The 19,578-nt window shown below is 37.3% G+C and overlaps 1 protein-coding gene across 1 annotated transcript in view; it reads left to right on the top strand.

Annotated features, from left to right (window-relative positions):
• Nucleotides 1-451: 451 nt before the first annotated feature.
• The window catches only part of chst13 (carbohydrate (chondroitin 4) sulfotransferase 13), a 42,085-nt gene continuing 22,958 nt past the window's right edge, over nucleotides 452-19,578 (top strand). The window contains exon 1 of the mRNA XM_088636761.1: nucleotides 452-971. Within this exon, the coding sequence (XP_088492887.1) occupies nucleotides 872-971 (100 nt within the window). The 5' untranslated portion in view covers nucleotides 452-871. The remainder of the gene's footprint in view (nucleotides 972-19,578) is intronic.

Here is a 19,578-nt window from a genome sequence, read left to right as displayed (position 1 = left end):
TCAACTCGGAAAATAAAAAAAAAACACATTTGTAGACGTAATTCAACGATGTATGTAGACATCGTTATTTTAGCAAATTCAATCAACACGTTAAAGTTGATGTCGTATAAAGAGCTCTTTTCGGTCATTTAAAAATCAAGAGACAGAGTAAATCTTTCTTTGTGCAGTTTTTTGCAACAAGAAGAGCATAAATACCATTTCAATTCGTTTTACAATCTAATTGGACTGCCAACGTTTTGTGCTTTATATGAAATAAGGCATCGCAAGTGATATTTAAAGATGAAGCGTTTTGTGCATAAAAATTAAGATTGCATAAATGTACTGTCACATAAAACAAGTTTGCATTGCACTGGTGAAATGTACTGTTCGGGATTGCTTGCAGTACTATCGAGCAGCCACCTTGAGTAACCACGTACGTTCATTGACTACTAGTTAGTAACTCATTGAAAGGGGGTGGCAACTTCAGAGCTCACTGTAGGGTGATGGGAGCTTCTGTAGCACTGCCATGTTCGGGGAAGTTTAGAGTTAACGGGAAAAGGTGCTCTAACTTTAGCGTCTTTGTGCAAAGGCAGAGGAATATACTGTATGCTGTAATTAAAGCCTCGTTTAAAAGACCGTGGGAACCATACATGTGAATATCGGATGGTGGTTTTGTCTTGTACAAAGTTGATCTTTTTTTTTTTTACGAGTGCGGCCGGCCGGGGGTAGGGGACTCGTTGTGGTCCGGATCATGGAGTTTTTAAGAAGATGACCTGCAGGCAGAGAGGTCCCCTCAAACTTGTCATCTCCGCAGGAGTAATAAAGCACACCCAAACATTTCGCATGAGCTACCCGTCAGGAACTAAGATCTGCAGCCCAAAGGAAGCTCAGGATGAGAAAACCGAAGATCTGCCGGATGGTTTTGGCTACGTGTTTGGGGTCTTTTGTCCTTGTGATATTCTACTTCCAGAACACCGGTAACGTAAACCAAGGTAAGAATCTTACCTTTAAAAGTATGTACTGTATGTAGCTATATTTAGTAGGTAGTTCTAGAATTCCGTTTTATTAGCTACTGAAATGTTCTAACATCAGAATTTTAAACAAACGTTTATTGTAGAGATATCCCATTACAGTATATATAAAGAGACCAACCTATTTTGACCACCTCTTTTTTTGGACATTATAGTCCTCCACCAGTCTAGACTAGTTCTGATATATAATAACTATATGTAGGTCTATGTATTACAATATGGTTATTTCCATTTAATTTAAAAACTCAGTGCAGAAATTCTCTTGAACTTCGGATCTGTCACTTGTGACTGGCTTGCTTAGCGGAAAACGCTTCTCGCTAGTACAGTGCCAGCGGATCCGTCGGCCATCCAACTCACACTGGGGGTTGTGTAGGACATCACCTGAGTTTCTCTCTCTTTTCAATTTCTGATTTTATTAAAATGTCTGAATGCTAGGGTCGTATATTTGATGGCTGTGTCCCGAATTAATGTACTATTTTTACCGTTGGAAGTCTCAGAAGCAAACGTCTGTTCTGAAGGAGAACGCTTGGTGTAATCTTGTTCCGCAAATTACATTTTAATACTGTTCACCTTTTAATGCATTAAGGAACAGTATTGCTGGTAAGAACAGATATGTTTTGAAACAGCCTTTGCTTTCTTCCTGGGTGTATTCTTAACATATAAATGCGGATATGATAAATATCGGATTGATAAAAATATGTAAGATTAATGAACACATCTGGGATTTACGAGGAACGCTACTGTATATAAAATACATTTGACAGGCGTTGAATTAATGTCATGCGCACACACATGGTCTTCGGGAAAATCCGTGCTTAACATTTAATTAGAGTGTCCGTGTACTAAATAATGTAGAGACAATTTTAATGAATGCTTATCCAAGTTCTTAATTGCTCTGGTCATTCGGTACAGAACTAATCGCTCCTTTCTTGTTCCTCAGTCATACATTACTGGCATTCAGCAGTGGCCCGCCTCACCATAATTGATTCCCTGAGAGCTAAACAAGTGAATAAAGTCATTTTGTCTTTATGCTTTAGTACTGTATACGTTCACTGCTGGGAAAACACCCCGTGTGTCACTTGTGAACTTCTGGACATCACAGTAAGGCTGTTGGCTTTTGAGTACTCAGTCTTTTCACAGTCGTCTTCGAGTTCTGGGACAGAGTCCAGTATCCAAATGAGGAAATATTCGGCACTCGTCTCATTCTCAAACCACTGTGAATAACTCTCTGTGTAAACTTTTTTTGTTGTGGCTGAATTTGATTAACACAACAAACACAACAGTGATTAAAAGACATACCTGTACTCTTCTAATTGTACGTGAACAGATTACTTAAAAATTACATGAACATGCTTGTATGCTTTGGGAACAAAGCACCATTCTCAATTGATTAATTAGAGGTAGAAACTATCATCTTTGCCTTGGTTTATGGGTCACAAACAATGTTCTACAACACCCTTTTTAAGTTGGACTGAAATACTGCACATTAGCAGTCTTTTAGCAGAACAGCTAAAGCTTTTCAGATGGCATAATTTCCAATTATTCTTCTAGGAACCAAGACTGGACTTTAGGTTTAGAACATACTTTCCAAATAAGATAAATAATTATTTCCATAAAGAAGAAAAAAAGAACTTTCTAAAGCATATTCATCCAGGTTTTTTGTGCAAATAACCTTCATATTTAGGATAATTGATTTCTTAATTTAACAGTTTAATTAGTGAGATTTTTTTTTTAAAGCCTTTTTATTAGTTTACTGGGACATGAGTATTTACCATTTGGTCCACATGGATGAGTGCATTTTGTGGTTTCTAAGGTATTTAGAAAACAGAGCTCTGTACAGGGGGAGGCATTGCTGCCTCATACAGTAGCTCTGGGTCCATTTCCTGGGGTGCTATCAACAACGACTTTGAATGCCATGTTAGCGAGGGTTAACTCTGGGGTCTCCGGTTTCTACACAGTGTCCAAAGATGTACTGGTTCTGTAGGTTAATTGGCTTTGGGAAAATTGGCCCTGGTGTGAGTGTGTGCGCGTCTGCGTTTGTATCTGTGTGTTCCCTGCGATGGACTGGAATTCTGTTCAGGGTGTACCCTGCCTTGCACCCATTGCTTGCCGGGATAGACTCCGGCTACCTCACAGCCCTGCATTGGATGAAGCAGTGAGAAAATGGATGGTTGAATGGATGGTATTAATACCTCCCTGTGATCAGGATCCCCTGATAGGAGAGGGCTTGGATTAATCACTGTACGTCCCAGCACGCCCTGCAGCGCAGTGTCTGCTGTCACTGTACATTGCACTGGTTTTAGAAATTCTGGTCCAGATGGGGGAATGCTGTTGGTATACTGGTCCTGCGACAGTAATTTGTTTTTGCTTAGAAATCCCCCATCCTGGTGCTGATCGGGCCCTGCCTTGGTCTAACTGTGTGAATGGTCTTCACTAAGTGATGGAACCATTACATTTAGCACTTTGCCTTAGAATAATACTAATTTATATCTGTGTTTGGGGACACACCTTTAAAAAAAATGTTTAAACCAATAAAAGTGACTTCAGCAATTAATTAGTTAGATGTTAGATGTTATAAGTTAGATGCATTTGTTTGGAAGAGAAAAGTAAGAGAAACACTATGTTATCATCAGCCTGTAAATAGTATAGACTATTGGGATATTCTTACTGCAGACCAGTTACTATTATAGTTGAGAGGAAGAAATACAACCTTTTTGCTTTTAGTGAGCGAAAGTACTAAATTGCCTTATCTTGTGATGAAGTATTTTAATCTGTAATGTGCTTTTATTGGGTCTTACAATCTAAAGCAAGTCCTTAGTCCTTACTTCCTACTAACATGGCAGATGTTTCTTTTTAGTATCCACAGTCACTAAAACTGTAACAAAAGCATGTAAAAAATGTGAAACCTGAATCATCTGATGTCATTATTTGTATTATAAAAAGTGTGTGATCCCCAGTCAATCACAAATTCTACAGGCTTTCTCTGCTTCATGTAAAGTCCAATTACCAAACATTTTTACTCCTGTCATGAGGAAAAACATTATTTCTAAATTTAAATCCTAATGGACTGCTTCTCATTAAGGCTAGTGTGGGTCCCTATTTCTTCTGCTAAAATCCATACTGTATTATGTTTTTAATTAAACTAGACCCAGTCAACTGGTCATTATTGTTCAAGAACTATGTTTCTGTCCAGGGAAAATCCTGTTGGAGATATTTAATTACAAATGTATCAGTTTTTGTAATTGATACTATTTTTGTAAAGTAAGGTTAAGCTGTTTTATGTCTTACATTTTTAGATAATAATATCACTGTGATCAACCAAGAGCCACATTGTCATCTTCTCTTGTAGCCACACATGAGACACTTTCAATTCTACTCTGTTCACACAAGTGCACAAAACAGAAGGACGTTCCTTTGTTGTCATTTCATGGTATAAAAAATAGGGGTTTGGTAGCTCAGTAAGTAAATGGCATTTGTGCTTTGTTACAAAGCTCTTAAGGGATTTCTGTAAATGTAAAATATGTTGTTATATCACAGTGTTCATATGAACTTAACTGTTTAAGCATTAAAAAAACCCTGCAGGTCTTTCATCCCTGTATCACAGGGGACCCTAAAGAATCTGACCCTACACCACAGACACAATGGTAGCATTGAAATCTGAAGTAAATATTTAACAATTAAATTACCGTGAGAGGTTTTGTTTATTATGTGCTATCAGAGTTAATATTTTTTGGCTATTCCTTAGAAAGCATACAGCCCAGCTTTGGTTCGGCTTGATCATTGCTGCTTCAGAATGTGGTAATTCAGCTACAGGGAGCATCACATTTCCTTCATTAAGATGGTTTTAATGATTTGTACTTGATGTTGAACTAGATATGGAACAACGCATTTAATCCCAATGGAAACATGTGCACCAAATAGGGCTGTACATGTTACCTTTATCTCATCTTTAGGAGCACGCATTAAAAGGCTGGGATTTGAATGATTTTCTTTATAATATAATTGCCAGTATACTGTAGCCTCTCCATTAATCAATAATGGATTAACATAGCTCACAGGTTCTGTGACCTGTGCCTGCTGTATCTTTTACTCAAGTTCCATCAATGGGACAAGTTTTCCATTGTCAGTTTGGACATGGCTGTAGCGATCAGATTTCTATAATTAAGAAATTTAATTCTTCAATGCAGTTAGGATTGGGATTTTTATCTGGTATTAAAGTATAAATTAAGTTTATTACAGGCTGGTTCCTGCAAAGGAAGACTTTTGGCAGGGAATGGAAGATATGTTTCTGGTAAGGGCAGGAGGCTTTAAGAGTTGCTTTCATTGTTTTAATATTGATATTCTTTAACAAAGGCCTGGCTGCTGTTTTAGGTCTTGGGAACCCTCAACTGACTGTCAATGCTTGGGGCTAACCTCAATATGTCCGAACAATGTGGGGATCTTTGTTAAACAAAGGTAGGAGGCATGCAAGTTCAATAGAGACCACATGATCTCATTAAGTATTTAAATCCAATTGTATACAACTCCCCTGTGAGGGTTACATCAGCCTAAATCTCAACAACATTGACAGGGAGGATATGATGACATCAGAGCTTTTCCTAGTTGAGTGTTCACACATAATATGCATGCATTGTGCTTGCTGAGTGCTGTTTTGCTCTAACTGCTCATAATGGAATTCAGCTGTACCCTTGAGGAAGAAATAATATTAATCTTAGCCCCTTTGTTTTCCAACATTGTTTTCATGAATACTTAAGGCATTTAATTACATCTCATCATAGGTAAAGTAGACAGTTTTGGTTACACTTTAGGTTACAATCAGAAAGTCATGTTAGACAGCTAATCAGAGTAAATTTCAATCCTCGATCTGTAGTTTTTAGAAGAGACTGTGATGGTTAGAAATAAACATTTTTGTTTATTTATTTTTAAATACCCATTCTGTCAGCACATTAAAAATGTTGTTTATTGGGGTTCCAAAAGTGGTCTGGAACTGTCAAACCATAATCACAATTCACATACTGCAGTTTTAGTGTACACTGCAGTATGTGAATTGTGATTATGGTGTAAACTGCAGTGCTGAAAGAAAAAATTCCAATAATTTTTTTGCTTCCATGAAAGGATTTAAAAGGTTGCTTGTATCCACCGTGAAGCAGATTTGCTTCTGAGTCTCTTGTGTAGGGCTTCCATATGAAAAGTGGTTTAAATCTGAGATGTGACATGTTCACATCAAGCTGACATCGAGGGTAGGGTGTTTTCATACCTTCTTTGCCTGGACATGCTAGAAGATGCCTGTGGGTCTCATTGGGTTAGAGCTGGCATTTTACAGCTTTTTCAGCAATCTGGTAATGTTAGGCATTGCTGATAAAACTGACTGACCAGTGCACAGTGCTTGATAACTTGATTAATCAGGAAATAATGTATCTGGGTCGATCTAGCTTACTAGAAATCCTGGGCCAAGTCTAAACTTGTTCCATGTCATTTTGCACATCTCTGCCTAAGACAATGCAGAAATTAATACAATTGTTTCTTTTCTTAGTTTCCCAATCATCCTAAATGTACCAGTCTTCAAGACTGTACATTGTGAGAAGACTAATATAAAATTGGTTTTCATTAAAGTGTTACAATTGTATTTTGTAGTGTCCTTACATGTAGACTGGAAGAATTGCTCTTGTACAAACAATCAAACATAATTATATGCTGCATAAGCATTTTCTGTATGACAATAGGCGTACAGTATATGGATATTAAAGCATTAATCAATTTTCTATAGAGCAACTCTATATCTTTGCTTCAGGAAATTCATTGATTGAAACTGGTTATCCAGACATGATGGATTACATCTGATTTAAAAGAGCCAAAGCCGGGGGCAAGGATAAACATCATAAACATTTTTAATGTTTAAATGTGACCAAGTGTTTAGACAGAAAAATGGAAGAGGAGAGGATCCTAACAAGATCCGCAAGAGAGAGTAGAGTGAAAAAACAAAAAACAAATTATGACAGGACCAGGTAATTAGGTGCTTATGCCTAAATACTATTTATATAAATAGTAATATACTAATACTAAATTAATAGTATTAAGAACAAATTGCACAGAAATCGGACCTCGTATTGCATAAGCATGTGATTATGATGTAATTGGAATACAGAAGTATCAATAATGAAGAAAAATGGTAAACAATACAATGTGTGGATATACCTCATGTGAAAGACATACTGTAGGTGGACTTTAGCAATATACAGTACATCAAAAATAACAACAAAGTTAACCTAGATAGCTGACACACAACTCTTGTGTTGTGCTTTCTCTCTATCTCCACGCTTGATGTCCTTATTGAACTAATTATTATCTTAACTGGACCAATATTATGCTTTCTACAGGTCTTCTAAATACTGATGAAAGAGCTCTAGAAATGCAATGAGATTCCGACACTAGAGAAGTGGAGGTGTGGTTGCGCCTTTGCATTTAAAAATGATTTGAGTTTCGGTTTTTCTGTCGCCTTGTTTGCAGCAGAAACTCATAAGGGAACAGTGGTCTGGATTGCTCATCTGCGCTTCTGCTTTGACTTTCCATGAAAGGTTCTGCTTTCATTTCCATTTATTATTTTTGACTTTTCGTTCTTCTTTTGGCCTCCTCTTTGCCACGTGAAGGTCTTTTGACTAACCCATCCGTTTAGTTTCTAACCGCTTCCTCTCATTCGGGGCCAGAGGGGAGTCGGATTCTGTACTGGCAAATAACCGGTGCAAGGCTGGGTACACCCTGAACGGGACACCAGCTCATCACTGGACAGTCAGACACAGAGAGAACTACAAACTCCACACAGTTAGCTCCACCAGGTCCAGAATTGAACCCAGGACCCCAGTGCTGTGAGGCAGTGATGTTAACCACTGTGTCACCGTAACTAACCAAGTTAGAGTGCCTAACACTTAAGGTTTTATGCACTTCTGTAGTCCCCATTTTGCCCTTTCAAAACACCATATTCTAACATTACTGCTGGATTTGAACTGCATGAAAATAATTTAGTTATCTCATTATTTATCCCACCTAAAATACCACTTTCATTCTTACCAAAGAATGTCTTACATTTTAATAATAGCAGCTGTTTTTCTATTGCACCTCCAGGCACTACCTTTTTAGCATACATATGTACAAGAACAGACAATTACAGTGCTTTGCATTACAGTATGTGCACAGTAATTACTTTTTCAGAAAACTTTCAAAGCAGGAATGGGACTTCCAAGGGTGTATTTTTAAGCGCAATCTTGCATGTTTTTCAAGAAGGAACAACATGAAGCACAAATTTGAGACAAAAAACACATTATCATGCACTTGAGTAAAACACATTATCATGCACTTGACAGGATGATTAAAGGTTGCTACATGAGAATTTATAAAATGGTGCCTGATCCATATCCTAGAGAGGCACAGTCCAGCAATCCAGCAGATAAGTTTCCCTTCACTGTTAAACTGTTAAAGACTGTGGTCCTGTTTAGCAAGTTAGATTGTTCAATTGAAAACAGAAGTGGCAGCCTCTGGTCTTTGCAAGCTGTATGAATGGTTTTCTTATTTTAATTCCAAAATTCTATCAAATTTATTAAATTGAATTAAAAAAATTAAGTGTCAAGGGGGATTGTTCTTCCAAAATTGCCAGTAGAAGCAATGCTGTACAATCTAAAGCCTATTGAATTGCTGGTCTTTAATTCCAGGGGTGGCCGCTACTCATGTGTCAGGTGATGTGGTGCTTGTCAGTGTGTTTTAACTTAATGTGATCAGCATGGGCCTATAAGAACCTTGTGTTGTGGTTGAAAACCTTAACATTCTCAACAAATGTCTATTTGCTGCCTTTCAAACAAGAGGCAATTTGCTTTGAGTTGGTGATTTTTTGATCAAAGGACCACCAAGGATTAGAGACTAACCTGCTTAACCAACCCCCTTGTGCGCTGAGCGCTATCCAAGTCCTAGCTCTAGATTTCACTCCAAAATGTGTATAAATTTAACATGGCACATCATTTCTAATATCATTTATGACTGACAATAATGTATTTGGGAACTTAATGTGATGAATCTCATTTGAAATGTTGAAATACTTATAATTAACAGGAAATTGTTGTACTTTGTCACTCAACAATTTATAATAAACTTCCAATGTATTTTTTTTTTTCCAAAAATGAAATTTTAAATGTGCAGAACATGGTGCTCTATGATGTGGTACCTTCTTTCCTTGATTACTGGAAATACATCATACGTTCTTTTTTATTGTACAATCAAAACCCTTCCTCTTAGGGATTACTGTATAATCATAGCAACCTTTCCACTGTAATAATACTGTAGCAAAAGTGTTATTGTGCTAGACAGACTGTAACAAAGAGTCCATTCTGTATTCCATCCCGCACAGCCTTTTTAAGCCTTTGATTTTTATGAGCTTAACTTTCCCTGTGTCAGATTGTCTGTTCTAATAAATGATTTGTAATTTCTCACATGATAACACCATGGTACAGTTATATCAGGCAAAATAATAAAACAGGCCCTTTTTTTCTCCTGCAATGAAAAGTTGCACAAACTCTCGTAAGCCAGCTGGCTCTTGATTATATGATTTTTTTTTAAAAGGTTGCATTAGCAGAGCATTGTGTGTTTAATGGGAAGAACACTGGGAGACGGCGCATTAATCAATGCCAGTCTGGCGCTGGCACGGTCTGTGAGCCCATCACTGTTCTGCAAGCCTGACTGGGCAGGAGTGAGCAGGCCACGCCAAATTTCACACTGGCGCTGACAGAGACCCATGAATCAAGCCTTTTCTGCTCCGAGCAAGGGCCAGGGACAGGAGCAAATGAGAGCTTCTAAAAAAACAAAAACAAAGTGCAGTAAAACTGATTGAAAATAAATTAGCATTTATATATTCTTTTTTAGCTAATGCTACTCTGCATTTTTTTTTTAGTTTCTTTAGCTAGAAAATTTATTTTTTCCACAGTCAAGTCAGTTAGAATTTATTAGAAAACCAGGATATACTTAGGTCGTATTATAGACCAAAATAGACTGAATTATACAATAATTAGACATATTATAGACAGAAATCCATGGGGGATGAAATTGTATATTAGATCAGTAACACTAACACCTACTGTACAAGCTGGTATGTGCATTACACTCATAATCCATGGGTGTGCACCTGAGTCTCTACCCTAATCCTCTGAAATCAAAACCTTTCTGTCAACATCTCTATGCCATAGTTCCTTAATAATCAGCACCTGATAACAGTGCCTTTTCATTTTGGTTCATTATGTTCATTCATTGCTTTATTTGAATTGTTTACTTGGTTTGACTTTGTTCTCCAAAAAAGCCTGTTTAAGCTCTTAAAATCCCGAACAGATTTAAACATTAGCTCTAGCTCTGTACCAAGATGGGTGATTTCTGTTCTCCCCTGATATCTCTTTAGAACAATTTTATTTATTAAGAAAGTTTCCGTATTCTGAGTCACCCTTAAGCGGAAAGTTTTTATCCCTTCCAAATGTACAGTCATGCTTTCATTTCTTGATAAACTAGGAGTTTCTTACTGCCTGTTTGTCATCATGTAGAGTTGATAATTCGAATATTTTGTTATTGTGTCAGTCTAAGTTTTGAATGATGAAAGCAAGTTCTGTCATGTGTTTATAATTAAGTGCACACCCAGAGCATTGCTAATTAAAAAGTGGCTTGTGAATTAGGCAATAGTAACTTGGAAAGTAAATATGCTTTTTTTCTTCTTTTATCCCAGTTTCTTTCACTCTTCACCTCAAAGTTCCATTGATCATCCAAATTTTTTAACATCTGCAGCACATCTAGAGTGGGATAAAACAACATCAGAAGGGAGCAGTATCCCCTTGTGAAAAGGAGAATGGACTGGACAGCTTTTCCAGCTGTGTAGACTCCCAGGCTGGCACCACGGATCAAGCCTGAGGAAAGGGCAGTGTGGGAAGGTGATGGTTGAAAGACTCTGCACATTTCTTGCTGCAGGAGGCAGGTCAGCTGGCGATGCAGCCTAAGCAAGGGGTTTGTTATAACTCTTAACCACAGACTTTCTGTGCAGGGCAGCTGGTAGCCCTGGTATAATGTGAAGCTGTGGATCAATTTAAAGTCAGAATAAAAGAGCTCAAAAGGTAACATTCTTGTTTTTTCCCTACTGGATACCTGTTTTTCGTTAATGGCAAGTGCATTGCTTTCCTATGAAGACAGTCCTTGTAAGAAGATGTTACCATCAGCCTGCCTCACTCGTTTGGTTGCAGGTAGCTTATTGGTCCATTGACATCATCAGTCTGTGTCCAAAGGGCTTCCCTTGAAACAATTTCCATAGTATGGTTAGGTGTTTCATATTAAACCCTAAATCGTTTTGTGAAAAGACGTGATGCAGATCAGAAAAGTGCGCTAAATTTGTTCATGATGTTTTTTAATAGGCCATATAAGTCATTTTTTGGTGTCATGAGTCAGCTACCCACTCTGTAGACCAGTGACATTAACTCCTGGTCCTGGAGGACTGCAGTCCACTGATCAGCTGATTCAAGTAAAGTAATTTAGTCAAGAGTCCAGGATGGAATGAAAACAAGAAGACAGGGTGGCCCTCCAACACCAGGAGTTAATATCAATGCTATAGATGATGTATCACAAGTTTTCACAGAGTGGAAAATAAGGAGTCGTTAGATCACTTTGTTGTGTATTATATTTTTCTATTAATATATTATACTTTCCATTGTTCCATTCACTTTATCCCAAAGTAGCCACTAAGACAACTGCAGTTTTTCAAGAAAGGCTTCATATTTCACTCTCCAAATCAAACTTTCCAACTATTGTCCATCTGTTTTCAATAACCTCTTATTTCAGTACAACTGTGGCGAGTCTAACGCGGATGATAGTGGAGACTAGGCAGAATTCACCCTGGCTGGGATGACAGTACATCACTGGGCACACACATGGGAAACATTTCTGAGATGTCAGTTAACAATAGAAATCTTGTGGCAGGACCTGAAGTGGGGAGTCCATGCAAGAAAGCCCCCCAACATCACTGGGCTGAAGCAGTTCTGTAAGGAGGAATGGGCCAAAATTCCTCCAAGCCGATGTGCAACTATTACCTTAAACATTTGGTTGAAGTCATTGCTGCTCAAGGGGGTCACACCAGTTACTGAAACCACACGTTCACATAATCTTTCCAACAAAGACATTTAATGTTGGATCATTTTGATCAAGAAGAGAATGACAAAGTACATCATTTTGTGTGTTATTTGTTTTATTGGGTTCTCTTTATCTATTTTTAAGACTTAGATGAAGATCTGATCACATTTTAGGTCAAATTTATGTAGAAATTCATATACACTATGTACAGTTATTTTCTCGTTATCAAGTTTAAAAGATGTATTTGGATTTACAGTGAACTGTCACCGGAATGTCTGGGCTGGACTTGAAAAATTGTATGTTGTTTTTAAGTAATTTTAGGTTACCTCACATAACCTACAATTTGCAGACATGCTGTACTGATGTTTGTGATTGTCAGTTGCAAAGGATAAAGTTACTGACATGAGATTTGATAACTAATGTATTTTAGGTGTTTGCGGTTGTACTTTTAGATGTCGATAGACAAATTCTTTTGTGAAAGCCTACTTTACTCCATCTTGTAAACTTCTATATTTGCTTAAAAGTTCACCATTTAGGTTCTTTTTAAAATGATCTGGGACACATTTTGTCATTATTATCTGACCTGTCTACATTTTGTTGGTAAAAGAAATGTGCTTGCTGTAGATTACATTACTGGGAGTGACCCTGCAGTCTAGTAGTACTTTCTGGATTGTTTCATCATAATAAGTTATTTGACTTCGCTGGATAATATGAGCAACTTATTTAAAAGTGATATAAATATCTATAGGTTGGAAAAACACTCATGGAAACTGATATGTCAAGTATGATTATTATTTTCTAAGTTTTGTTTTACTTTGAAAAGAACAATGCTAATGCAATAAAATTAAAAGTTTTCTGCTGGCTACAAGAGGACTGTATCAAATTGCAGTTTTTCTATAAAATGAGCAATTCAGGGGTGAAGTAAGACAATGGAAACGAGAGCAAATGCAGTCTTCCATTCGCAGATTTCACAACTTTTACAAGACAGAGATTTCTAGCCATTCCCTTCTCAGCTGCTGCAGGAGCCTCCCTTAGGACAGAAAAACGTTTCTATCCTGGCTGCTCCAAATGGAAAGTTTGTTTGGCTAGCTAATTGAAGCTTTCTCTCGGTTTAATACTAAGTGATTCTTTAACATGTTTTTGTAAGATGGGCTCAAATCCTGTGAATTTGCCGTTTTTATTCCTTCACTGGAAAAGAAGCACAAAAGCAGCATTATATTCCTAATAAGAATTTGACTTGGGAGCCAGCGAAAATACAGTTGAACTTTTCTTCTTCTGAGCGCTGGTCATCTTAATAGTCATCCCTAGACTGGCTAACGGTTTTGTACGGTCTGGTCAGTTTCCTTTCCTGTGACTTGTAATCTAGGTGCAGTATTGAATTGGAACACTAATGCAGTTGGGAACTAAGCAAAGGATGCTTGGTTTCTAAAAGCATAGTTAGTAGAAGATAGTCATTGTCATTTATAGGGTATTTTTAATTAAGGGCTGATCAGTTTTCCATAAAAAAAAAATACAGGTCATGATGTAGTTTGATGACCAGGCCAAGAAAGCACTACATGAGTTCACTGTGCAAGAAGGAGGAGTTTGTTTTGGACTGAAATAAGGAGCTGCTTCCTTACACAAAGCGGCCCCGAACAAATTCCTCAAGTTGTTAAAGCTGATTCACTGTTCCTTCAAGAAATGTCTCAATAAGATCTTTGGATCTCGTTGATAGGCTACTAGCACCCAAAAACAGCAGAAAGGGCCGAATGACCTCATCTTGTCTGTACTCTTTAGTATGTTTTTATGTTCTGGTATCTTGATTTTTTTTATTACAGTACCGTTAAGAATATGAACACAAAATATAGTATAAGGCTCTCTAGTGAGTTACTTGGAATGGCACACACATTCTCCTTAAACGTTAGATTTCTTTATTTTGGAACCACAATAACTTCTGGCAGCATGAGACACATTTACGACGTAGATGCTGGTCTGGCCAGCGTTGGAATCCACACTCCCTTCTTTCGCAGACACACAGAGATGCGTGTAGACACACACGCACAACGCCTGCATGTTCATAGTGTGCATCCGCACTGCCACGACACTTTAGTTTTATATTTTAGCTTCATGTTCTTTCAGATTTGATGGATTTCTCTCGTTTTAAAGAACTGCACACTCTTGATACTAGCTTGTAACAGCTTGTAATTATTATTATTATTTTATTTCTTGGCTTTTAAAAGCTGTTTGCCTCAATTTCAGTGTATTTCAGTGTATTCCAAGGCACTGTGTTTGGTTCCCTGGAGTGTTACATGTAACATCACAGCTCAGATGTCTCCACATTAGGGTCAAGCTGTCCCTGTGTGCAACAGACTTGTTTACTTCTGCTTACAGAGGAGGTAACCCAAATCTGCTCGCCTTGGCTCCCCCATCCGTTTTCAGAGAAAACAGTTTGACCACCACCATTTATAGAAGTGTTGCCATGTCCACCACATACAGAACTCAGCAAAGAACTCAAAATGTTTAACAAAAGAAGGAATTCTTTTCCAGTTTTGTCTCTTGTAGTACTTTTCCGTTATTTTAAGCATTCCATTTGTTGCGTTTCCAATTGTATCTTGCCTGCATTAGTAGTCCTGTGACATTATTATTTGTGAAAAGAATTTATATTTTATTTATGTCATAACAGGTATCACTGGGCAGTTCCCTCAATCAATTAAAAGCACCAGTTAGCCAAATTTAAAAGTTAAGAAGAAGCTCTAAAAAACGTAGAAATTGATCTCTCCACCGCCTGTTCCTCCTGCGAGCTGAAAAGTTCTCGATGACAACGTTACACCCAGGCTCTTTGATGGGGGTCACATGGTGCTGAGGTTTTAACGGTCTGTGAACCACTGTCTCTGTGTACTTACTGTACATGTCATCACTGGATTGTGTATAGCTGGCCTGCCTGCACTTTCATCCCGTGGTGTCTAGGTCAGAAACCCAGTTCGCCTTTTCTGCTTTTACTGCTTTTCATTGTGTCCCTCGTGTCATATTTTTTTTTGGGATTGTCTGGTCTGGTGTACACTCCAATACCGGTTAGTACAGTAGAAGAGCCCCACACTCCTTGAAGGTGGCATCTCTTCTTAGTTTAAATGTCTTTTAAAATCAGACTCAAATTTAAGGGTTCATTTTTTACCATTTGAATAAATAATTCAAAAAAATAAAGCAAGTGAAAGCTCAACACTCGTGAGCAAAACAATGTGGAGCTCCTGTTAAAAACACCTACTGGGGAGGGTCTAACTGAATTGCATGTGCAGCCCTCAGAAACATTTACAGATAGTAAACTTTTAGGATAGGTCATAAGCTATACGTATAGTCTCTTCCATAATGTTTTTTTTTTCAGTGGGGCATTCTGTGGAAATTTCCATCAACAGGAGATGCCTCATTAGTGCAGTGTGTTTGCATGTGTAAGGCAGTATTTTATCTGAATTTGAAATGCAAATAGCTTTTTCTGCATGGCAGTGCATATTATGAGATCCTCCTGCTGGATCCTAACTGGCTGCCATTTATTCATCTGCTAGTAATGTAGGGCCCAAAGCTGTAATGTCAGGTCACATTCTGTCTTGTGCAGAGGCAGTCTTGTGCAAAGAATACTGTGGCACTTCAGGATTTGATCAGTCCTTTACTGAGTACTTTCTGGCGGTATTTGTGTGGTACAGCAATGGAATTGTATACTTTTACGTTTTAAACGAAATTTTAGCGGGTATCTTTGCGTGCTTGCTTTATTTTTAGAATGGAGTGAGAGGAGCTAGATACAGTTTACATACAGTATACTGTGTTGGTATGTATGTGGGGTACAGTATATGTGTTGTGTGGCTCCTAAAACAATAAAACAGCTAATTCCATCCAACATATAAACAGTGTAGTGGCCCGTTGAAACATGTGTTTATGTCAGATAACACTCTTGCCTTTTTTACTTGAAATAAAAATTCATAGATGTTTTTAATACCTCTACAACTGCTTTTTATAACATCAGAGATACAATATGCCATAGTTGCCAGTTGCTGAAACTTCATTACTCAGCATTCATTTGTTCTAAGGTTACTGGATGCGGTGATATATAATGAATTATCAGCCATTGTCTGCTTTATTAATGGTCAGGAGAGTATATATTACAGCTGATATATTACAGATTTTTTAAAGTTTGTTAGTCAGTGCTTTAAGGGCCATAAAGCATATGAAATCAAATGTTTTATAAATGAGATGGTCATTTGGCTCATATTTTTAGTTTATTTGGGGGCAATTGATTTGAATGTTGTCAAGAAGTTAAATTTTAAAGGTATGAACTGAATTGGGTTAAAAAGGGGGGGAAAACGGTTTGGTGGTTTCTTACAAATGCCCACAACATTCCAACCAAAGATGTGCTTCCCATTTTCTGTACTAGAAATTCTTCTGCTTAGTTTTTTTGGTGTTGTTGAAGCAGTTGTTTTGAAAATATTAGGCACTCCATTTAAGATTCAGAACAGGCACTATTACCTTACGTAGGGTTTATGGGAATCTGGAATGAACTACCCAGCAGTGCTGAAGCTAATACCCCTACTTCATTCCAGAATTCGCAGAAGGAAATTTGTGAATCACTTCTAGCAACCAAATTATCTGGATGACTCTAATGCTTTCCTCCTACAGTATGTGTAATCTTTCTTATATTTCTTACCAAAAAATAATGCAGCCAGAGTTGGTAATACAATGCAGGGTCTGTGTACAGTGCATGAAAAAAAGACTTTTATTAGTTTTACTCCAGGGTATTCATTTGATGTACACCTTGTATTTTACTGAAACCACACTCAAGCACCTTTCATCGGCCAAACACTGCCGGAATTTAATGTTTTTGTTTTTAAAATGTCTTTTATCTCACAGGAAACACCTACAGAGCTGTTCTTTGAAGTACTCATTCTAGATTTTCTAGACAAAAACGCTTAATTGTAGGTCTTTTCAGTTTTATTTTAATGGTAATCTTTGAAGTTTAACAAAGCATTATATTTGCACAACGCCTTGCTTTATGGTATATTTGCTTATCAACAAGTTTATGGTAATACTGAATTTAATAACAAACTGTCAGATGTTCCTATAACATTACATATGTAAAATCATATGAGTTTATGCAGTATCCGCAATATCATGAGAGAGTTATATTTAAGTGTAAAAACAACATAGAGTAGTGAAAAACACAGTTTTAGAAGGGTGTAATTAATTTTTTTTATATATGCTGTATAGTAATGTCTAAATGAATTTTACTTTACTACTAGTAGATTTTAGATTAAAAATATTTTAGGCAGCAGTTAAAGCAAATAAAGCCCTTATTAAATTATTTTAGGTATGAGTAGGTAATTACAAGGTAAGTACTAAATTAATAATGAAGTCAATATTGTATAGGTTAATATGACGTTCTCTTCACTGTGTTGGTGTAGCTGGCTTAAAATCTTGAAATAATATTTTATAGGAAAAGAATGTTTACATTCTAAGATTCAAGTTGTTTACTGGTATTCTGTATACAAATGCAAGACATTTTTGTTTGCACTATTTAAATCAAATAAGGGTTAAAGCAATAGAAAATAATAATGTGATACTGCCTGGAAAATGTTATGGAGGCTTATAAAATAGCATGCAAAAGCATGCAAACTGGGCCAAATACCACAAAAACAAAATCTGTACTGATGGAAAGGTCTTTGTGCTTCCAGTTGGTTAGTATAAATAAGCACGTGTTGTATGAAGGGTATACTGTACATAGTGTCTAATGGTTGTGGCATGTTATCTACAAAACATTTATCATGAAAGAGATTCAGACCAGTTTTATGCTCAACTAAGTACATACTCAAGAAAAGATGCAACAAAAATTCTCAAATGCATCCTAATGGTTCATCAGGCTGGAGCTCATTCTGGTTTATACTCTGTAGGATTAAGTGGACTGAGGCTGTGAGACTCGTAGCTGATGGGAAACTAGTCCATTGCAGAGTAAGTCCCAGCAATTTTCGTACCCATTGCAAGGTGGGCTGGAGTAATTTTAAACACAAGGTCACACAGGGTACAACAGCAGTGTCTAGTGTAGAGACTTGATCTCATAATCTTCTAACTGGAAGTCTAGAGCCCTAGTCATTACCCTACACTGTGGTCTTACAAAGATTATGACAATTCAATGGCAGGACAGGATGACAAGTGACAACAGCTATGTTAGAGAACAGCCAGGTATGGAGATACTGTAAAGAAGTAATGGTGCAAGTGATGTCTGTGCCGAATGCCTTTTTATGGGATTATCCATTAAAGCATCCTCTGCTGAGCTGAGCCTTACTGAATGCTCTTGTGGTAGTTCAACATGCGACAACATTGCATAAAGAAAAGCTTCAGCTCAACTAAATAAAAATGGTTTCTCAACTGACACATGGGCACAAGATGTCTGTAACCTGAAGAACTGTCGATAAATAACTCATGATGACATGCTGCAATGTCTGAAACAAATTGTGTCCAGCTGGTCAAAGAAAAGAGACCAAAGAAAGATCCTTCCTGAGGTCAAACAAAAACACAATATGGTGAGGGAAAGCATTCCTTACAAAAAGCCTTTATTATGACATGAAAACTCCTCAAAAAGTGAATAATAGGCTTTTCTTGTCACTGAAGGCGAGAAACTGTCATCTTCAAACAGAAATGTTTCGTATTTATACAACTAGTTAAGGTCTTGAAACGAAATACCCAAAGTTGACAGCAGTCCATTTGTTTTGGGAATCACAGATATCAGCATTATTGGTTATAAACCTCTATCAGTGAAGCTCTCTGAAGCAGAGGGTGATTAGCCTATCTAGCTGATCTATTCCATGTGTAGAAGACAACAGCAAAAATTGATAACACCCAATCAAATAAACATGTCATTAGATGTTAATGATAACAGTCGATAGCTGTGTGATAACAGTTCTTCAAGAGCATCAGACAAAATAATTAGCATATGAGAACTTGTTTTTGCACATGTGGAAAAAATGCCTGTTTATTCAGTTTACGTTTTGCTTTTGTGATTCCTCACTGAAGAAAGGAAAGTAAACCTAACATTTTGGGACCAAAGTGTTTGAATCTATATGCATAAAATATTCGTTAAAATAGCGTTTAACTGTATGAGATATGTTTGAGACATTTCAACAGATGAGGCACCATAAGATAAGATAGCTAACCACTTCCTCTTACCACCAGAATGCTTTCTGTTTCACAAGAACAGCGTTTTTGGTGACTGATTAAGGCAAGAAGGCCAGCTCTGATGGTGTTGTGACACTAGCATTTCCTTGAAGTAAAATATTTTTATCACATCTTTGTCTTCTTCCAGAAGGCATCCATTATGAAACTTCTGTTTCAGCAGTTGTTAATTGCTTATTCAGTTTTTAGCTGTTCCTTTTTGTGTGTGTGCCTTGAATTTTGAAACATGTGTTAACTTCACCAG

This window comes from Lepisosteus platostomus, chromosome 6 (assembly GCF_059453375.1).
Source record: "Lepisosteus platostomus isolate fLepPlt1 chromosome 6, fLepPlt1.hap1, whole genome shotgun sequence".
NCBI classification, from domain to species: domain Eukaryota; kingdom Metazoa; phylum Chordata; class Actinopteri; order Semionotiformes; family Lepisosteidae; genus Lepisosteus; species Lepisosteus platostomus.
This window is presented reverse-complemented; position numbering and strand designations above follow the sequence as displayed.